General features: G+C 40.6%; 1 protein-coding gene across 1 annotated transcript in view; it reads left to right on the top strand.

Moving 5' to 3' along the window:
- The window catches only part of PITPNB (phosphatidylinositol transfer protein beta), a 73,166-nt gene that overhangs the window by 18,137 nt on the left and 34,258 nt on the right, over positions 1-20,771 (top strand). The window contains exons 3-7 of the mRNA XM_051973037.1: positions 2,575-2,720; positions 8,703-8,794; positions 10,184-10,191; positions 10,690-10,764; positions 14,279-14,362. Of these exons, the coding sequence (XP_051828997.1) occupies positions 2,575-2,720; positions 8,703-8,794; positions 10,184-10,191; positions 10,690-10,764; positions 14,279-14,362 (405 nt within the window). The remainder of the gene's footprint in view (positions 1-2,574; positions 2,721-8,702; positions 8,795-10,183; positions 10,192-10,689; positions 10,765-14,278; positions 14,363-20,771) is intronic.

Here is a 20,771-nt window from a genome sequence, read left to right as displayed (position 1 = left end):
CAACATATAATGTTGGCCTATTTCCTTTTAAAATACAATTTTGACAACACAGTTATTCCTTCCACATTTGGGGGTTGGAGGGATGGTAACCCTGTGGTTTAGAAAATCTTTGTAAATTTTTTTTGGCCCTCTTTGTACCAGAAAAGTCTGATTTTTTTTTTTTCTTTTGGTCTTTTAATAGGGTATTTATAATTCCTTATTATAAAATTTTAGCTAAGTAGTTGGTCATAGACTCTGTGTCATCGTCTGGCCTTTAAGTTTAGTCTTTGACTTCCTCAAAACTGCCAAAATATACATTTAATTTCTTATGTTGACCTGTGATGGGGAAAATCTCACTTTTGAATGGATAGCTGCATCTGCTTTGGTTTCTTAATCCAGAGTAGAGAAGCTGCAGATTAGAAGAAAAGAGAGGAGGGACTATTAGTAACATTGTATTAGTTGACCATAGTTATTGACCATAGCAAGAACTGAGTTGCAACAGGAGACTGAACAATTAAAAAGTCATCAGAAAATGGAAAAATAAAAGGGCAACTCAAAAATCCTAGTAGCCTCATCTAATGCAGAAGCCTTCACCACTAACATTGCCTCAAGGGCATTCTTATGCAGTGATCTTATAGGTTAATTTTTATTCTATGTGATTTTATGTGAGGACACATGCACTTTATTTTGGCAAATTGTCCATCTAATATGCTTAAAATTAACTTTTAATAGGGTTTCACACTCAGCCTTTGTTTGTCTCAGCTCCTAGAACTACCCGCTTCAGAGAGTCATCCTCTCTTTGCTGGAATATGGGAGTAACTTACTAATTGGTCTCCTTATGTTGGGTCTTTGCTCTCTGCAGTCTGTCTATAGTTACAAACTGCCAAATTGGAATCTGGAAAGCGTAGGCCTGAGAAAGGCCCTTCCTTCTGCTGGAGGCAGATATTTTCAGAGTCCATGATATTCTACCTCCTTGTCTGTCCCTTTGTATAGGCTACCCCCTGACTAGAAATCCCTGACTTCTGACGCTTAGCTTTATTCCAGGCTCAGCTTTAGAAGTCTCATACATGTACTTGCTCCCATAACTTTTGCCTATGTTTTGTAGTTAACTTTTCTGTATGTGTGTTATTCGTCTCCAAATCCCTGAATGAAAGCTTCCTTAGAATAGTTCTTTCTGTCCAATCTCTGTGTCCCAAGGGTCCAGCTCAGCACTGGGTACCCACAAGAGTGGGGACTTGTCCAATGAAAGGATAATAAAGATAGAGGGTTGATGGTTTATGTCATTGGAACAGCTGATTTCTCCGACTATTAATGTACTCAAAGATCTCTAGTATTTTTTGCAACTCTGTTAAACCTTTTATCTTTGTATATAAAAACTGTGGTTTCTTGAACCTTTTTTCCTTTCCGTGTTCTTAGCTTCTGCTTAGCTAGATTTCCCCCCATACAGTCCTATTGTTCCTTTGTCCATGGTGTGGATAAAAATGAGAAACAGGAAAGACTTTTTCATAGAAGAGCTGCCTTGGGGCAGCAGGAGATCTTGCCAGCTGCACTTGGGTTGGGTTACTTTGTTTCTCACTTTATTTTTGACAAGACCTGTGACTTTATTGGTGTGCGCCGGCAAGGGAGGAAACTCTCCTTTCAATAATCTGTGACTCTAAAGTCTTGTTCCCTTTGGACTCTGAATGACAAAGTCCCTTGCTGAGCCAGATCAGTCATAATCAAACCTTTGGGCTATGCTACTGAGGCTGACTTTGTCTTCACTGGTTTCCTCAGTCCTTCTTGGGATAGTTGTCTCATTCTGTGCAGAAATTGTATTTCTGCTGTGTTTCTGACCGAGGTTTATTTTGCTGTTGCTTAAATTTTGGCTGTTAAGCCCTGTATTAGGAATTTGAAACATGGAATAAGAAAGACATAGGGACTTTGGCATTTGTCATCTTTGACTATGTTTGAGGGAGTAACTTTTTTAAGTTGGGGAAAGAAATCCAGCTCCTCGGAAATCTTGTTTCTTTCAGAAGTCTTTTTAATGCCTTTTGAGAAATGTTTGATTTTTTTTTTTTTTCCCATAAGGATGTGTTGACTTCCTGGAGTTGTGGGCTCTCTGAAAGAGGGATTGTGTTTGACTTATGTCTTAACGTTCTGAGAGATTAGTATATGATATAGGTGTATATTAGTGTTTATCAAATTGTTAATTCCTGTCGTTATAAAGCAGAATCCAAAAAAGGTTGTGATAATAGTATATTTTGGCATTATAGTATTTTCTTTGGTAGTATAGCCCAGATGAAGCTAAAGGGTAATTAGACAATGTTTAACAATTTTAAAAATACAAAAAAATAGAATATTAAATTAAAAAAAAAAAGCTCAATTCATATGCGGCTCACAGGCTCCCCTTATGTGTGGTCAGTGGCCTCCGTTTTTCTTTGACTTTGACACCATTGTCCTCTACCTACATGGAAGTCACAGCTTTAGTTTCTATCCCTTTTTATGTATGTATACACCTACACGTTTGTATGTACACACATTTAGGGTTTTGATTATAGAGGATTTTTGTTACACATATACTTCAGATGGAAATTGTTTGTTTTTTTGAAATTTCAGTACCAGGTTGGACAACTTTACTCTGTGGCTGAAGCCAGTAAAAATGAAACAGGAGGTGGAGAAGGCATTGAAGTCTTAACAAATGAACCTTATGAGAAGGATGGAGAGAAGGGGCAGTACACACACAAGATTTACCATTTAAAGAGGTAAGCAAGGCCCTGCATCGGAGATCAGGGCTGTCTGGAAGACTGACCCCCCCTTAGCTGACGTAGGCATGTGCAGGCATGTTGTGGCTCCTTCCACATGGAGATTTCCTCCAAATGTAGCAGTGCAGGGTTGACCCCTCCCTCTGTTTCTGCTGCCTTGTCTTGCATGATTTATTGGAGAATTCCAATTGGTAAGTGTACGATCAGAACAGGTGGCCAGGCCCAGGTGCTGCAGGGGCTTCTGGGAATGTGAAAGATCTCAAAGGTCTAGGTGCATTAGGCTGTGGGTGTTAGCCAGACAGTAGGGCTGGTGCATGTGAAGCTTTCAAGGGGCCATGAGACTTGACATTTCCCCAGACTTTGGGGTTCCAGCCCTATCTGTTAGGCCTCGCCCCCTCCCCAAGAATTGCCCATTAGTACCTAGGAAAGGGGAGAAGGCTCACAGTCATGGATTTAGCCTGCTGGGGAGTAATTCTAACTACCTTTGTTTGTTGGTGAGAGAGACCATGGATGGGTACAGTTGAGAGAGGACCTGGCTGTATTCCTGACTCAGGCCTCTGCTCTTTACACTGTATAACTTGTCTACTCACTTAGTGTCCATTAAAAGAAAAAAAAAAAGATGTTAGTGTTGGTGTGGGTGTTGGGAAAAAAAAAAAATTATGGCTGTTTATAATAGGAGTACATTTAAAATAGAGTGAACTTTGAAGGAAATCTCTTCTTTTTTTCATATAATGAATGTTACTACTTGATTGGGGAGAGTTTTTTTCTCTTTTTTTTAAAGAATATAACCAGCAAGTTAGAGCAAAATTAGTAAGTATACGAATTGGTATCTATTCTGGTTGTATATATCCCAAAGATAAATGTTTAATTCGGATATTTGAATGTTTGTGTTAGTCATAAAAAATACACAATTTTACCTTTCTTTTATTAATGTTTTGTGAATCATTTATTGAACAGGCTCATGTGAACTTTCATGAATTGAATTCTACCCATTTATGTTGCTGGAGATCTTGATATGTGATGTCTCATTCTGCCTGTTCTTGATTCACAAATTGCAAAAATAATGCTAAAGGGAAAGAAGTCAACATGATTTTCTAGAACGGTGGTTCTCAAAGTATGGTCTAGAGAATCCTGGGGATCTCTGAAATCCTTTTAGAGGATCTACAAATTCAAAAATAGTTTTTATTTCCAATATGGTAAATGTCTATAAATATAATCCAGATAAACAAAAACTCTTTGGAGAGATCCTCAATAATTTTTAATAGGATAAAGATACTGGAAACAAAAGTTTGAGAACCACTGCTCTAGAAGGCCAAAAAAAAAAAAAAAAGAATGTTTAATAATTTTCTTTGGCACCAAGTATGAAGAATCAAGGGGTACTCCATAATTAGCTCATCTCACCTGATCCCTGCATCCTCAGGAACATGTACCTGATTGTCTTCCTGACTACACAGAAAGATGCTCCTTTTTTCTTTTCTTTTCTTTTTTGAGGCAGTTGAGGTTAAATGACTTGCCTAGGGTCACACAGCCAGGAAAGTGTTAAATGTCTGAGGTCAGACTTGAACACAGGTTATCCTGACTTCAGGGCTGGTGCTCTATCCACTGTGCCATCTAGCTGTCCTTAAGCTACTCCCATTTTACCCAACATATCATTCCATTAATTTTTAAAAAGCCCCAGAGAAGGCTTACCCAATCAAAGGTTCACTGGGATCACTAATGACTTCATAAAATACATTTTTACATTTCCTTTTTTTCCCTGATTATTTTCTTTATGCCTGTTTGTTTTTCAAACTTTGTTTTTTACATCTCCCTTAATGAACCAAGTTATGCATAGTCATTGAACTTCTTGTAAACCAGCCCCCTTATTCATCTTTTTGGGAACTTGAACACTCTCTAGTTTTTCTCCTTTTGAGGTGCTTGCAATGAAATAAAACAGTGGTTTTCTATAAGGAAAGCTCACGTGGAGGGGAAGTTGTCTAGAAGATCAAAGTTGATCTCAGCCTTCTCATTTTTCCTTCTTTCCTTGATTCTTCCCTGGTCTCCTCACAGCTATAGCCCCAGCCATAATAGGAGAGAAACAGGAAAAGATAAAGCTTAGATGAATTGGTTTTTGTTCTAATTAACAGGTCAGAGTAAAAGATTGAGAGCAAGTACTTCTTGCGATTATCGGTTGAAATGAAGGCTATTGAGAAGCCCAGTTAAAGGACATTGCTCACGAGGAATGATTGTTCAATGTAAATATGAATATTTACTTGTCTTTTTGATGGCAAATCCTGTCAGCTCCCCCCAAGTGAGAGTATGGTCACAAGTCACAAGCCTCTTCCTCATTAAGTAATGAGATGTGAGACGGTAGTTAGTGATCATTCCCATGCTTTGGGAGCTCTGGGCCTAGTACTCATGCATACACTGCTGAACACTAAATCTTGTGCTTTCCCTTTAATCTTTTGAGTTTCTTTGTAATTTAAGGCACAGATGATTCCACTGCTCTGTAGCCAGAATGACATGATGGGCGCTTGTTAACTAAGAGTTCTGATCACCTTAGGTGGCCTGGCAATGACAACGATCGCTTTGTCTACTGGATGGGAACTCTGCGGTTGAGAGGCTGGCAAATACCCTTCAGTTAGTGGCAGACACTGAAGCTGGGAGAGAGCCAAGTGACCAGTCCGTGAGGACAGAGACAGTGTTTGGATGCTGCCTTCAGCCCATCACTGTCTTTCTCACTGAGGTTTTAAAGGCATTCACATGGAAATCACCACCTATATACCCATAATGAGTGAACTGATTTGTGGGCTGGGAACAGTGCCTTTTAGTGGGTTTTAGGTGTGGACTTGCATAGGACAGTAGGAGGTTTCCCTGCACTTTATCTGAGGCAGAGGTCTGTCACTGTCACTTTTTAGTGTCTCCAGAGTGGGAAAAATCTTTGTACCCCTTTTCCTTTTGGATTTCGGAATTTGGTGTGCACAATGAAGGGTTATAGTTGAACAGTTTCATAGACGCACTAGTGGTGTGGCTACCTTATAGGTGAATATCTATGAAGATCCTGGGGTCCTAGCGCTCGGGCTGAAAGGAAAATTCAAATGTAAAGTCATAGGTGGGTTACATTTAATTCATTGTTTTTCTGTCTCTAGTACCCCTGCAGAGGACCTGGTACCCAGCAAGGCACTTAACAAATGCTTGTTGAGTAGAAGACATGGAGTACATCTTATTCATTTTATAGATGAAGAAACTGAGAGACAGATTTGCCCAGGGTTACACAACATACAGAAGTGTATGAGGTGATACTGGAGCTCAGTTCTTTCAGATGCCAGCATCCCACTCTATGTAGCTCTCTCTCAAACAAACATGGTCCCCATAGGGGAATGAATTATTGGAAACATGCCCTGATAGTTAGTGAAGCTAATTACCAGCCCTAAAAATGAACATCCACCACTTTATGGAAAAAAAATGAAGTTGGGTTAATTCACCCCAATTTTTTCTTCTATGTCATTGTACTAAAATTGTTTGGAAAAACACTCAGATTTGTGCCTCGATAAGCCAGTAGTAAAGCTGTTTCAAAAGATTCTGCCTTGACGAGATAACTAAATGCAAAATTGGATTTGGTGTTTGGGGGGGAGGGGGGGATATTTGGGAAGGAATTGTCTTTTGTCATTAGGATGAACAATTTTTGTTGTTAAGATAGTAGTTTCTGACTCTTCCTGACCTCATTTTTGTGGATTTTTCTCGGCAAAGATGTTGGAGTGTTTTGCCATTTCCTTCGTGAGGTTCCCCATTTTACAATTAAGAAAACTGAGTAAGTGTCTGAGGCTGTATTCAAACTCAGATCCTTCTGAGTGTAGACTCAGCTTTCCTCTGAGCTCCTTAGCTGCTCTGTTAACTTTCAGTTCTGATTGACAGTGACAAAACTTTGTTTTGTTTGGGAAGCAACCTTTCGTAGATTGTAAAATACTGTGGGAATTTTTAGACAGAAACCCGAAGATGCCATATCCTTATCTTGTTAATTCATCTAATAGTGATTATGCAAATTGGCATTTTGTAAATTTGCTCTTTGGTTGACCTCCTGAAAAATTGAGCTGTGCTTTTCTTTTTTCTTTTTTCTTTTCTTTTTTTTGGTATTTTGTGGGTGAAAAATAAATCATCAATACTGATAAAAATTATCATCTATATTAAGTTAACTTTGGAGGATTCCTCACCCTGTGTTTTGAGGAGCTGTGATTTCCATTTTTTCCATTCAGAAAAAGGGCCTAAGTTTTTTGAGTTAGAAGGAGGTATGGTGTAAAGTTTCACTGGCCCCCAGCACCAGCAGTGACCTGGGGAGGTTCGGGGGGCAATCTTTCCTGCTGAGCCTCACTTTCCTGGGAGGGAAATGAAAGACAGGGCTGGACTCACTGCCATTGCCAATCTGAGAATTCTGAATTTCCTAGAGTAGGGATCTTGGAGTTGTGAAGACATTATTCTTTTCATGTGGTTTTTATGTACCTCCATTCCCTGAAATCTTATATCCCTTTCTCTGACCCTCCCATGAACTTGGAGGATAGAAGCCTTGGCAGCATTTAGCCTTTGTCAGTTTTACCCTTTTAAGGAAAGACTGATTTGAAGACATCTGTAAACATGTTTGCCTTTGTGGTCTCATTTTTAAATTCTGCCATGTGTAATTTGGGACTTGGCTCACTGCCTTTTTTTTTGCTTGGATGATAAAGGCCTCTTAAATGAGCTTTGGTTACAGTAATAGTCCAGGGGCTAAAGAGGAAGAATAAAGAAGGGAATCCCCAGGAGTTCTGTTTTCCATCATCATGTTGGTCTGCCATGTTCAGGCTGGCTAGAGATGGGAGCTTGTGGCCCACACAGCCGTGCTGGGAGGAGCCACCGATGCTTGCCTTGCTTTGGTGAGCGGGCCTGGATTAGATGGATCTTCCCCCCTCTCTTTCCATCCTTGGTGAAAACTTTTGCAAATCCTGGCTCCTTCACAGAGCAAAGGCGCCCTGTAACCCAAAGGGAAAGGCTGATGGAAGCCTCAGTTGCTCCTAAGTTTTATCCTCTCAACAGTCTCATCATGGATTCTCCCAAGCATTCTTGTTCGGGTCGGCCCTAAGACAAGGAGGAGACAAGTGTTGTCTGTTAACTGCTGGCCCAGGATGAAGCCCTTGTCTTTCTCATCTTTTTTTTCCCCTTCTCTTATACTGTTCTTCCCATCCGTATTTCTAAGGTAGTAGCTCCTTATCCTCTCTTACTGTACCATAGGCTCATTATGTTTTATGGCTACCACCGAGGTTAGGATAGATGGAAGGGAAGAGAGGTAGAACCTTGAATCCCATCCCCATTCTGACTGTGATACATCTGGATGTTTGCTTCTCTCCCCTCCCCCCAGCTAGTAATCCTTCTCTTGTGCCCTCCTTATCCCCTAACCCTGGCTAGATATTCAGTATTTGAACTTCTTACACAGGGACCAGGCCACTTTTGACCTTAGAAGGATCCAAGAATGATCTGCACACTATTTATTTTAGCAATATCATCCACATATCTTTTATCATTTCATCTATTGTCTAAATTCTCAAAAAAATAACCTGGAAGCCTCTTTGTCCACTTTCCTTTCATAACCTTGGAGAAATACTTTTTATTATTCTGAAATGCCTCTCCATTAAGAAGTAGTGTTCTGAGTATGGGATGGTGTTAATATAATTAATTTTATGAGTTGCATAGCCTTCACTTGGCCCTTGAGTAAGGGTAAGATCAAACTTTAGGTAGGTAGCCTTAAAACCGGGAACTACTTCTATTTATATGAAGTCATCTTCCTATTCATTGTACTTTTAATGATGTCATTTATTTTCATGTTTGCTTTCCTTTTTTTATGTAATTGCTTTAATATTGAAAAATCATGAAATCTAGTTTTATACAGCTTGTTCAATATAATAATTTTTGATTAAAGATTCTAACGGGCAGTCGATGGAGTGGCTAAAATTGTGTTCATTATTTTATTCTTCACAGTAAAGTTCCTGGGTTTGTCAGGATGATTGCTCCTGAGGGCTCTTTGGTATTTCATGAGAAAGCCTGGAATGCATATCCCTACTGTAGAACAAGTAAGCATGGACCCCCATCAGCTGCTTCTTCCTCCCCGTTTTCTGTGATACTAGTGAATAACTTCGCTCCCAGTAGCTAGAAATCACCCTGCAGAGTCTTCCTGTTCCCTCTGTCACACTGATTAATCCCTGAGCCAGTTAGACCAGCCTAATGGGGACACCTTGGGCTTTAAAACAGTGGCTCTCAAATGCCTCTTAAGAATTATTGGAGACCCCCCAAAAAATCTTTTGTTTATTTTGAGTTTAATCTTTTTGACATTTTACCATGTTAGAAATTTAAACAACATTGTGTTGTTATAAAAACACTTCAGACCTTCCAGTCCCCTTGGGTGGGTCTTGGGGACCTGCAGTTCCTGGATCTCACTTTGAGAACTACTGGAGTCACAGAACTTTGTTGATCTAGGTAATGGAAGCTATTCCTTCGTAGTTTTGTTGTTATTGCCGATATTAACTGAACTCTCTGAAGGATCAGATTCCTAGCCACAGATGCCAGGAAGAGGACTTTGTTCATATTCTAATGCTCCTAGAGAAAAAGGCAAATAAGAAATAAAAATCATACCCACTCCACAGACTAGAAATGCTGGGCCATTTTTTTCCTGTTATTTCTTGCTATTTTGATCGGGTAATATAATATGATGGGGAAATGTCAGATTCTCAAACTTTTATGTTTTGTTATGACTCCTTTAAATAAGGCTTGCATTTTCTTTTTTTTTTAAAGTGAAATTAAAACAATTTATTCCAATTATGTGTAAAAACAAGTTTTAACATTTGCTTTTTATACTTTTGAGTTCCAAATTTTCTTCTACCCTTCCCTCCTTCCTTCTTCAGAAGGCAAGCAATCTTATAGATGATACATGTGCAGTCCTGTAAAACAAAACATATTAGCTATGTTGCTAAGAAAAACACAGACTGAGAAAAAAAGAACAAGTTTAAAAAGTCTGCACTGATCAGTTCTTTCTCTGAAGACATTTTTCATCATGAACCCTTTGGAATTGTCTTATAATATTGTATTGCTGAGAATAGCTAAGTTATTCACAGCTGATCATCCTACAGTGTTGTAGTTTCTGTGTAGAATGTTTTGGTTCTGCTCATGTCACTTTGCATCAGTTCATATAAAGATCTCTATTTTCAAGTTAATCCATTTGCAGTTATCTTTATGAATTGAATTTTTATTTTATCTCTTTGCAGATTTCAAAAATTAAAAATTAAAAGTACTGAATTTCAGTACTTGTATAGAAATCAGTATCCTGATCTCAGCTACTAAATGTTTTGTGTGCAGATAGGATAATGTTTGTGATATGAAATCATTAGGTTGGGTTGTTTTTTATTCAGATTAATAAATTCTGAAATTTCTCCCCTTTCTTTGCCCGCCGATCCATTGTGCCTCAGTTGTGACGGTGAGTAAACGGTTCATTTTATGTCATGTTCTTTTGATTTCTAATCCCTGTACTGTTGCTTTCTACCCATTGCTTTCCTCTGCTTGTTACTGCCCACTGCTGCATGGCTTCTACCGCATGACTGTCCTACCCTACCCCTCACTTCCTGGTGGTCCTGGCCTTCTCCTGACCATGCCTTCAGCCGCCCCCTCGGTCCTAACCCTGGTGTGTAGCCCTCGCACACGCCTCAGGAAAAATGGGGACCTGAGAGTCTGGAAAGCAGCTTGAAGGCTGTGCAGTGTAGGAAGCTGGCCATCTGAGAAGAAGTCCTTCTTGTTCACTTGGGGCTGGCCACTAATGAGATGAGTTTACAGGCTCAGCGGCAGAGACTTAGATCTGTCCAGAGGCTGCTCAGGGAGGCTCGGGTTGATTGAAATTTTTGGATGTGAAACAAAACGAGATGGCAATACCAAGAAAGTGGCGAGATCAATGAGTGTCCTTTTGCTGTATTTTTCACAGAATGAATATATGAAAGATGACTTCTTCATAAAAATTGAAACCTGGCACAAACCAGACTTGGGAACAATAGAAAATGTAAGTCTCAGCTGTTTCCCTGCTACTTCAGGGAGTCTTTATTATGACATGGGCATTATGGGAGGGCGCATGGGGAAGAGACAAAGCAGAGCTGCTAGAACACTGATCCGAGAGTCAGGATGGCCGTGGCCTCGGCTCTGTTGTTTTTAGTGGCAAAGCACTTCCCTTTCTGAGCCTTGTTTTTCTCATCTGTAAAATGGGGATATTACTACCTAGAGGCCCTAATTTGGAATTAAGGGTGAGAGGAGGCTTGCAGAGTGTTTGAGAGGGCTCCGGTTGTTACCAGAGCTAGCATACCTGCTTGCCATTTCTTCACTTTTAGCTCAGGGTGGACTTGGAGATTTGTCCTAAGCCATAGACAATTACTGCTTTATTGTCATCCCTTACATTTGCATAGCCTGGCAAGGTTCCCATAGGGTGTTCTTACAGCAAGCCGACCCCAAGTCCAGCACCGATTCCACCAGGCCTCATGATTTGTGGGTTAATCTACAGCTGTGTCTTAGCCCTGATTCCCATCTTCTCTTGCAGAAGACCAAGGAGGCGAGGAAGCAGCAAACTAATTTGCCTCGGCTTCCTCGGTGTTCTGTTCTCTGAGGGAGGCTTGAATATTTGGTCACATAGCCAAGAGGCATGCTGGGAGAGGAGGCAGCGGAGGCGAAGGACTTGCTGGGAGGCTTCTCTCCATGAATCCCCCAGGCCCCAGTCTACCCAGCCCTGACTGTGCTCCACTCCCTGTCTGGGAAAGTCGTCTCTTTATCCTCAGAACTGATCATAGCAAGCCCAAGAACAGTCATTTAGTCCTCAGAGATTTAATAATTAACTTCTTAGAGATAGATGAGAGTTTTTGAGAGAACTCCGTTGGTAATAAGCAAGTGCCAATGTACTGTTGATGCAGAATTGTAGGGGTGAGTGATCATGAATGAAATGGTATTACTAGAGTGAGAGGGGTGGGGGCTAAAAAAGAAACCTCCCCTCCTCCCCTCCACTGTTAGGAAGTGTATCCACTCTGCCCCCATAGGCATTGTCTTGAGCATTCTAATCCCAAATGGGGCTTTTTTATAGAGTCTCATTAAGAAGAAGCTGGTATTGAAACTTGGGAAACTCCAGACTTAGAAGGGCAGTCAGAAGTCCTGGACATAGCTGGGCTTCAGATTAGATCGAGGCGGGGTCTAATGTCCCTCTTAGTTCAGAGGTCGAGGAATCATTTGAAAAGCTTCTTTTCAAATTTTGACTTTAATGAGGTCTCTATTTCACTGAAGCATAGATTTAAAACTGGAAGGGTCCTCAAAACTCATTTTAGCAATCGCCTCCTTTTTCAGAGTAAGGAGGCAGGCCACAACAATTAAGTGACTTGTCTAAGAACTTACAGCAGGGATTTGAGTCTAGCTTATCTGACTCCCAAACTAGCACTTAGCCTCTGCCCGGGCTGCTTGCCCAAAGTTTGTTTTTGTTCCTTGGTGACATCTTATTTGCAGATGCTTTCAGAAGGCTGTTGTTTCATTTTAAGGTAAATTCATAATGGTTCAGATTCTGTCTTGAACCAAAATAGCCTCGCATTAAAAGGGTTCATTAGGAGCTTTCTCAGTGTCCTGTGGGGATGTTTACAATGATGGGGCATTCTCAGAACTAGGCATCCAGGAATCAATGTTATTTAGAACATCCCTCTTCTTACACCTCCCTCCCCTTGCCGTCTCTAATTTCATTAGGAGAGGGAACTTTTAGCAATGCATTGAAAACTGCTCTGCAAGGGGGTGGTTGGGTGGTGGTGGTGGTGGTGATTATGATTATTCAGGCTCAGTAGCATTTGTATAGTAACTTGGGTTCTTGAAGCTTTCTACAAATATTATCACAGCTATTATATTATCATCCTCATTTTGTAGATGAGGATACTGAGTTTGGCAAGTCTCACATCTGAGCAATGGTATCCTTGGTTGCTGGGTTTAGTACCCTTCCTTTGTGGAAGGATGAAATTTGAATCTGGATTGTCCTAGCCCCAGTCCAAAGTCTCTCCAGTCTTCATCACTTTTTATTCTTGAGCTGAGAAATCAAATTGGTCTCGAGTTGTTTCTCTGTAAATGGGCTGTTGGCTTTAAATTTTTCTGTTGCCAATTTCTGCAGTGTAAAAGAGACTTTGCTAACTAAATTAGATCATGTGAATGGTACTTAGATTTTTAAAAAATTGCATTGATTTTTTTTTTTTTATAAAATTCATCTTCAAATATGTGTCCTCATTTCTACCCAGGGAGCATTCCATTATAACAATTTTCTTTTTCTTTTTTCTTTTTTTTTCCCTTTAAAACAGGTTAGCAAAGTACCTTGACACCATGTCTTATATATGCATTATAGTCTGATCAGATCGGGAATAATATGCATTATTTCACTGTGTGGCACCTTAGCCTCTTCTTTCCCCACTCCTACCCTAAAGGATGGGTAGGAGGCAAATTTTTATGAAGTGTATTTAAATCATTTTCTTTCTCAGCTTGAAAGGTCAGTCAAAGCCACTGGTTTTAAGATTGCATTTTGTATGTCCTTGACATTTTGTAAAGGACCACTAAGAGTCTCTTGAAAAATGTGGAACAATGATCACTTGTATTCATCAGCATTGCCTTCACCATTTGGAGACTTAAGTTGCATAAGGACAAAATACAAGAGGGCTTGAGGACCTTCCAAGTTTCTTTTTCTTCTTTTTTTTAATTTAAATTTTATTTTATTTAATAATAACTTTGTATTGACAGAATCCATGCCAGGGTAATTTTTTACAACATTATCCCTTGCACTCGCTTATGTTTCGTTTTTTCCCCTCCCTCCCTTCACCTCCCCCCCCCCCCCCAAGATGGCAAGCAGTCCTATATATGTTAAGTATGTTGCAGTATATCCTAGATATAATACATATTTGCAGAACCGAACAGTTCTCCTGTTGCACAGGGAGAATTGGATTCAGAAGGTAAAAATAACTCGGGAAGAAAATCAAAAATGCAAATAGTTCACATCGTTTCCCAGTGTTCCTTCTCTGGGTGTAGCTGTCTCTGTCCATCATTTATCCATTGAAACTCAGTTAGGTCTCTTTGTCATAGAAATCCACTTCCATCAGAATACATCCTCATACAATATCGTTGTCGAAGTGTATAATGATCTCCTGGTTCTGCTCATCTCACTCAGCATCAGTCCATGTAGGTCTCTCCAAGCCTCTCTGTATTCATCCTGCTGGTCATTCCTTACAGAGCAATAATATTCCATAACATTCATATACCACAATTTACCCAGCCATTCTCCAATTGATGGGCATCCATTCATTTTCCAGTTTCTAGCCACTACAAACAGGGCTGCCACACACATCTTGGCACATACAGGAGGACCTGCCAAGTTTCAAAACCAATAGCTTAATTAATGAAATGATTATTTAGGTTTTTCATTGCCCATAAAATGTAGAATAGAGGTAAAGATCGCTTGGTACTTGAGATCTTTTTGCTTCATATGGATACTCAACAGGTCTTATTCTTTTCTTCCTCTGCAGGTACATAATTTAGATCCTAACACATGGAAGACGGTTGAAGTTGTTCATATCGATATTGCAGACCGAAGTCAAGTAGAACCTGCAGTAAGTAAGGGGGCTTTATTCTCAGGGGCTATCTTATTGTAGGAAATACTACCTGCTTGTCTTTGGCATTTTATCTCATGTAGGCCTCTGGCCTCAGACTGTGGCCTAGATACACAGCCATAAAGAGTGTGTGTGTGTGTGTGTGTGTGTGTGTGTGTGTGTGTGTGTGTGTGTGTGTGTGTGTTTTCCTTATTTTCCCCTTCTTTAGCTTTTTATGGAGCTTCACTGGGATCTGTGGGGGATTCTCCTTTTTAAAAGTATAAAATTGTCAAAATCTGAATATTAAAAGCTGATTAGGGAAATAGTTATTTACCTTAGAAAAGGACTTGCTTCAGAGTTTCTTAATGCCTTTGAAGAGGGACTGAAGCATCAAGAAATAATTGATGTAGAGCTTTTCAGTGACACATTTATTTACTAAAGTGGGAACACTCATCCATTCCGGATTGGTGGGACTCTGGAGGGACATCAGCAGTTTGAAGAACTGGCCCATTTGTCAGATGGTACATGAAGATGCCCTCAGAGGGCCTCCCTTTCCTGTAGAAAACCGTACCTTTGATGGGCACAATATTACATTCCTTTTCAGTGAGCTTTGTTTTCAGATGGCCTGTTTATTGCTTTTACCCTAACCTTGTCGATCTGATACATCTGACTTAAACTGGACACAATTTGTTTTTGGTGGAAATCCCTGGACTTTTAAAATAACAACAAATGATTTACTGAAGCTCCTTTCTTGCTAACTTTAGAGTGCTGAAGCCTGGGAATCGGAGGCTTCCTTTTTGTCATTCCTTCCCCCAAGTAGGCCTAAGCCAATTGAAGACCTACAGTCCTCTTCTATTTCTATTTTTGGTCTTGTTTTATTCCATGATCTTGAACTAAACAGAAACCAACTCAAGAAAATGGATGTTGTGATATTTCCTGCTGGAATATTCTGGGAAACGTCTTGAGCAGGGATCTCCACCTCTTTTGTGAGTGGGGTGGGGCTGGCTCTACTTTGCATGACTTGAAGTTTGGTGTTTCCTAAGAACAGAGGCACACTGGAGTGAGTGCATGGTCCCAGAGCCAAAGAAGGCCCCCTGAGCTGGGGTCTTTGGGCCCCTGTGCTTGGAGAGTGGCTGCTAGGAACCGGCGTGCTGGCAGAGGAACTTATCTAGGGATGATCAGTTACAGAGGATCCGAACCTGATTTCAGGAGATGTTTACCATGCCTGGTCATTTCTGATACCAGCTAGTGGTAGGAGGATTGGACAGGAAACCCCAGCCAAGTATCCTGTGTTTATCAAACCCCTGGGCAGGTCCTCGTGGCGATATTTGGGGAAGTATAAACCCCAAACCTCAGAGGTGGGGGATGGTGTCAGTTTTGGCCCGTCTTCATGCTCGTGATGTTTCCTGGGAGTGATGAAGCCGTCTGACTAGGCTAGTCTCCAGATGGGAGGCCTGGTGTTATTGTTCCTGGTGGGCCAGGACTTCCCATCGACACTTGAGGAGCACCAGGTAGCCTCCACACTGACTTTGGAGGATGTCAAGCTTTCACTCTGAGAAGTGACCCGAGATGTGGAGGATGTTGGTGGGAAGGTCGTGAGAAAAGGGGAGATTTTGAGATCACAAGGAGAGCCAGACAGAAATGAGCCGGACAAAGGTACAAAAGTAGGAACGCCACTGGCATGTCGGGTTCAGTTAGAGTGAGTGGGTTTGGGCAGAGCCCAGAGTTTGGACAGAGGGGTTGGTCTGAGGTCCTAGCCCATTGGTTGACAGAGGGCAGGGCAGACTTTGACTTTAGGAAGAGTAAGCTGATCTTGGTGTGTGCCATAGATGAGAGCAGGCCTATCCAACTCAAATGGAGAGAAAGCCCTGCAGGTTTCATACTGACTCAGAGGACCACAAATAGACATTATCTAGGTCGCAGTGCATTGTTATTTATTTTGTTAAACATTTCCCAAGTACATTTTAATCTGGTTTGGGCTGTTGGGGAAGCATCGATGGGGAGCTGCCATCAGTTTGTCAGAATGAGTTCCAGAGCGGTGACAGATCTGGGTGCACTTTAAGAAGGGCTTGGCCTAAGCTGTATTCCGAGAGGAAGACTTGGTAGGCCTGGCCTGGACCAGAAATTTCTTCTGGGCCCCCGTTCTTGATCCCTGTTCTTTTCTGTCTTACCCCCGGGTCAGTTTTGGGGTGCACAGCTCCTGATCTCAAGAAACTTAGGCGCCCTTTTCGCCTGATGAACTAGGTGATCAGTAATAGCAGAATATTTAAATTGTAGGACAGTGGTAGCCTGATGGTATTTAGTATATTAAGGAGGCAATAGGAAGCTCAAATAGTATATGTATGAAGTGCTTCACAAGCACTTTGAAAACTGAAATGTTACTGACAGTGTTTTAAGAATTTAAAGAAACCAGGACTTAGTTTAACTCATTTCACTCCACCTTGTGGTTATTTTCTGCAATTGCAGATGAATCCAATGAAAAAAGTAGCTACGAAGGTTTTAGTTCAAATCGTGGTATTTGTGGACTCCTTTGAACTTAGAAGCCCATTATCCTGCTGGTGCCGAAGAAAAGGAAATCGGCCCTGCTGGTGTCCCAGAGTGTCTTTGTTATGGGGGTGGTTTTGTGCATCACCGTGTGTATTTTGGATACCTTCTCTTGGAACCCAGCCCAGCTTAATCCTTCCCCTAGCCCTTAGGTGTTTGGGTTTCTATTTTTGTTTTCATGTTGGTTTTTTTTTTTTTTAAACCACCTTTCTATAAAGGGTAAAGGCTTGAGATAGTCCAGAATCCTGTGATCCTGGGAGCATTTAAGACTTTTCACCTTGGATCTGTAATGGCATTTGGAAACTCAGGGACTCTGGTAGCTGTGGCCTCCGGATACTTTAATATTGTGCCAGGCACACAGTAGGCCCTTAGTAAATGTTTTTTTGATCAGTTGATTGGCTTAAAATGTCCTCAGGCTAATCCTTTGACTTCATTTAACCTTAATTTTCCTCATCTATAAAATAGGAGTAATAATTGCATAGTTGTACTATTAAATCACAGGGTTGTGAGAATCAGGTGATAGGTTATGTGTGTATAGTACTTGGGAAAGTGCTTAAGTTATCAAGAGGTCTTAGAAAGACCAGCTGGAGGAACTAGAAAATTTAGGTTCTAATTCTGGGGTTGATATTCGGTAGCTTGTGACCCTGAATCCCTCATTGGGGTCCTCTTGTTTATCCCCACATGTTTCCCGTTTATTAAGCACCTCTAATAGGTGGCAACCTGTCCTGGTGCTTAGTAAACTCAAAAGGCAAATCAAGGCAGGTTTTATCCTTAATATCTGAGATTCTGGGGGTTGGAGGAAGAAGGATGGGAGGTAGGAAGTATTATCTATGAGCATGATGAAAGCTGAGAAGGGCAAAGTTCAGATTGGATCAAGTGATGTGGGAATACATGAGGAGGGGGAGTGGATGGTTAAGTAGTAGGTAGCTGGATCAGGGAAGGCTTTTTTAAAAGAAGGGGTAGCTAAGCAGAACTGGAGCTGACCAGCATCTGCCAGTCAAAGAACGAGTCTTGGTGGAGGGCACAGCTTGGGGGAGGTACTTAGGGGCTGCCCATTTCTGGAAAGAGTTGGTGGCCAATCCAGGTTGGTTGGATTATTGAGGGTCTGAAGGGAAGATGTGTGAGTGAGGGCCAGGAAGAAAGGAGGGCAACAGACCCCAGGGGCTTGTGAAGACCATGAGATGACAGATGTGTGTCTGTGGGCCTCCAGGTTCCTAAACCCTTGTTCTGAGGCTCTGGATGCCTGACTGCTCTTTCGGGTGTTCCTTGATTGTCAAGAGGTCAGAAGGCGCTGATGCTCCCTGAGACGAGGGCAGTGAGCTGGGGCTTCTTTGTCAGTTGCTCCTTTCTGGTTTGGTGCCCACTTCCAGCGCTGCCATGATCAGACTTGTCATGCAGAGCCTTGTTCTGCTAAAGAGCGAGCAGCACCAACCTGCGGGCCAAGACTTTGGATGGCGTTCGGAGCGTTACTCGCAGAGCTCCCGATAGCCCAAGAAGGAAGGGACAGGGTGCGCATTCTGTCAGTGATCTGGCCCTGAGCATCTCGTGCTTGCCAGGCGCCTGGGGCACATGTGGCGGGCCCTGTGTATTTAGGCTGTTTTATTTCCACAGACCTTAGCATCATTTGCAACTGACCAAGTAGTTTTATGTCAAATGCAAGAATATCTAAGGTTTTTGCTTAGATGAAAATAGAATTTGATTCAAGGTTGACAGCATTCCATGCCAGAATGTGAAGTTTTGTAAGATTTTCATTTCAAAAGTTGTAATTGATATGTAACCAAAATAGAAAATTGGGAGATCTTTAGAGGTTCTGATGAAAAGCACATGCCTAACCTCCAACTCATTTCCAGAATGTACACAAACAGTTCTTTTGCCATATGCTTCTGCTTTTTTAAAAGTATATATTTGAACCTGGCCCTTTTAATCATCCCCAGCACTTTGTCTAAGTAGCTTTACATGGTTTGTATACAAAAATCACTTCCCAGGAGAGGGAGAGTCTTTAAAGTGCGGGCAGGAGTGTCCACCCAATCTGATCAGAGAACCTGCCATTGGGGAAAACTAATTTGAAAGAAAATGAGAACAGCAAAAACCCCAAGAAATTGAAACCAGATTTGCTTTCCAAGGCTTGTAGAATGCCCCAGAATGTCATGGACTTGATTTTGAGATGGAAGAGTCATTGGCAACATAGGCCTTACTCCTTCATTTGGAAAACATTGAGAACTTTGTAAACAGCAACTTTTGATGTAGCTATTAGTGGCTTTTCCCCCTTGAGATTCCAAGGCCTAAATGGAAGAAACACAAATGGTATTGGAAGGGCAACTTGGTGGCTTTGTGAATACCAGTGTCAGCTCTGGTATCAAGAAGACTAGTTCAAGTTAGTAGGTGTTTGATCCTTGGCCAGTCACTAAAATATTTTTAGTGACCTCTTTGCCTCAGTTTCCTCATCTGTCAAAAGAACTGGAGAAGGAAATGGCAAATCATTCCAGTGTTTTTGCCAAGAAAACTGAAATGACCAAAAAACAGCACCAAATGATAGGCTTTGGCCCAGGTTACAGGCCCTAACTCTTGCTTCTGGTCTTTAGCCACTGGTGTGGTTTTGGTTCAAAATTTTAGGTTTTTATCTATGACCCCTTTGATTTCTTGATTTATTTTATGCTCCTTTGCAGTGAACTCTGGGTACTTTGAGCTCAGAGTAGGACTTTTGTCTTTCTATGATTGGGATCATAGCGACCGACACTTTTTCTTTTGTTGCTGAGATTTCTTTTAGAATACCCTAAAACCTTGTGATATGTATGTTCACAGGTAAGTTCAGAAAAATTTATTTTTCAAAGTTGATGACAACTTGTGACTCCTAAACCATATACTTTTACAATTTTAATATTGAAAATAAAAATCCAGCATTTATGTAGCACTTTAAGGGATACAAAGTATTTTACATATGTTATCTCATTTAAGAAAATAAAATTGCAGAGGATTTTTTTTTGTTAAAAATTATTTAATTTTTAAATTAAATTTAAAAATAATTTAATTAAATTATTTAATTGCTGTATGACTCTGGGTAAGTCACTTAAGCTCAATTGCCTCAGCAAAAAAAAAAAAAAATCATTTAATTGCCAGACTTATCTTGACTCCGGTCAACTCTATAAGGGCCTTTGTTGTCCTTTTCTGATACCAGTTAATGGTTTACTTTTCTAGAAGAGTGATCAACTTGATTTTCCTTTAAAAAGAAATTTGAAAACTCCCATGATATTTGATTAATATCATTGATTTATGGCTTCTATCATTGTCAGCGGTAGATAGACATGTATTTGCCTGATCTGCCCTGAGGATGTTTGACAGTGCCCTCTGGTGGGAAAAGCATGGAGTTGTTTGCTTCAGCCCGAGCCCCTTTTCAAATGGATTTTTTCCTCTTCATAAAATTCCCCGGATGTTTATGTACAGTACCTCACTGGAGTTCACTAAACTTCATGATTAATACTGACGTAGAATTAGGAGAAAATCATCACCAGTTGATTTAGCTAATAGTTAGCTGTCTTTTTCAAGTTTGTTGCAAATGTTGGAGGAAGGGGGTACAAAAAGAATACCTGCTTCGGGGAGTATCTTTTTTCTGAACCATCTTTACCAGAAACTTATTCTTACAACTTAAAAATTGAACACCAAGAATCAGTACAAATAACAAACTTTATTCAGTAACTGTTTCCTTTTAAGTAAATATTTGTATTTACTTAATATATAATTGTATATATATATAATATATATAATAACAATATTTAAAAATATTTAAGTAAATAATGTGTTTAAGCAGTCATTGTCCAGGGCCTCATCAGAATTGTTTTGTCTTAGCCATTTTTCCTTTTACTATCAGTATAAAATATGAAATATGTAA

Source organism: Antechinus flavipes, chromosome 1 (genome assembly GCF_016432865.1).
Source record: "Antechinus flavipes isolate AdamAnt ecotype Samford, QLD, Australia chromosome 1, AdamAnt_v2, whole genome shotgun sequence".
Classification (NCBI taxonomy): Eukaryota; Metazoa; Chordata; class Mammalia; order Dasyuromorphia; family Dasyuridae; genus Antechinus; species Antechinus flavipes.
The sequence above is the reverse complement of the archived record's forward strand: the minus strand, read 5'-3'. Positions and strand labels throughout refer to the sequence as shown.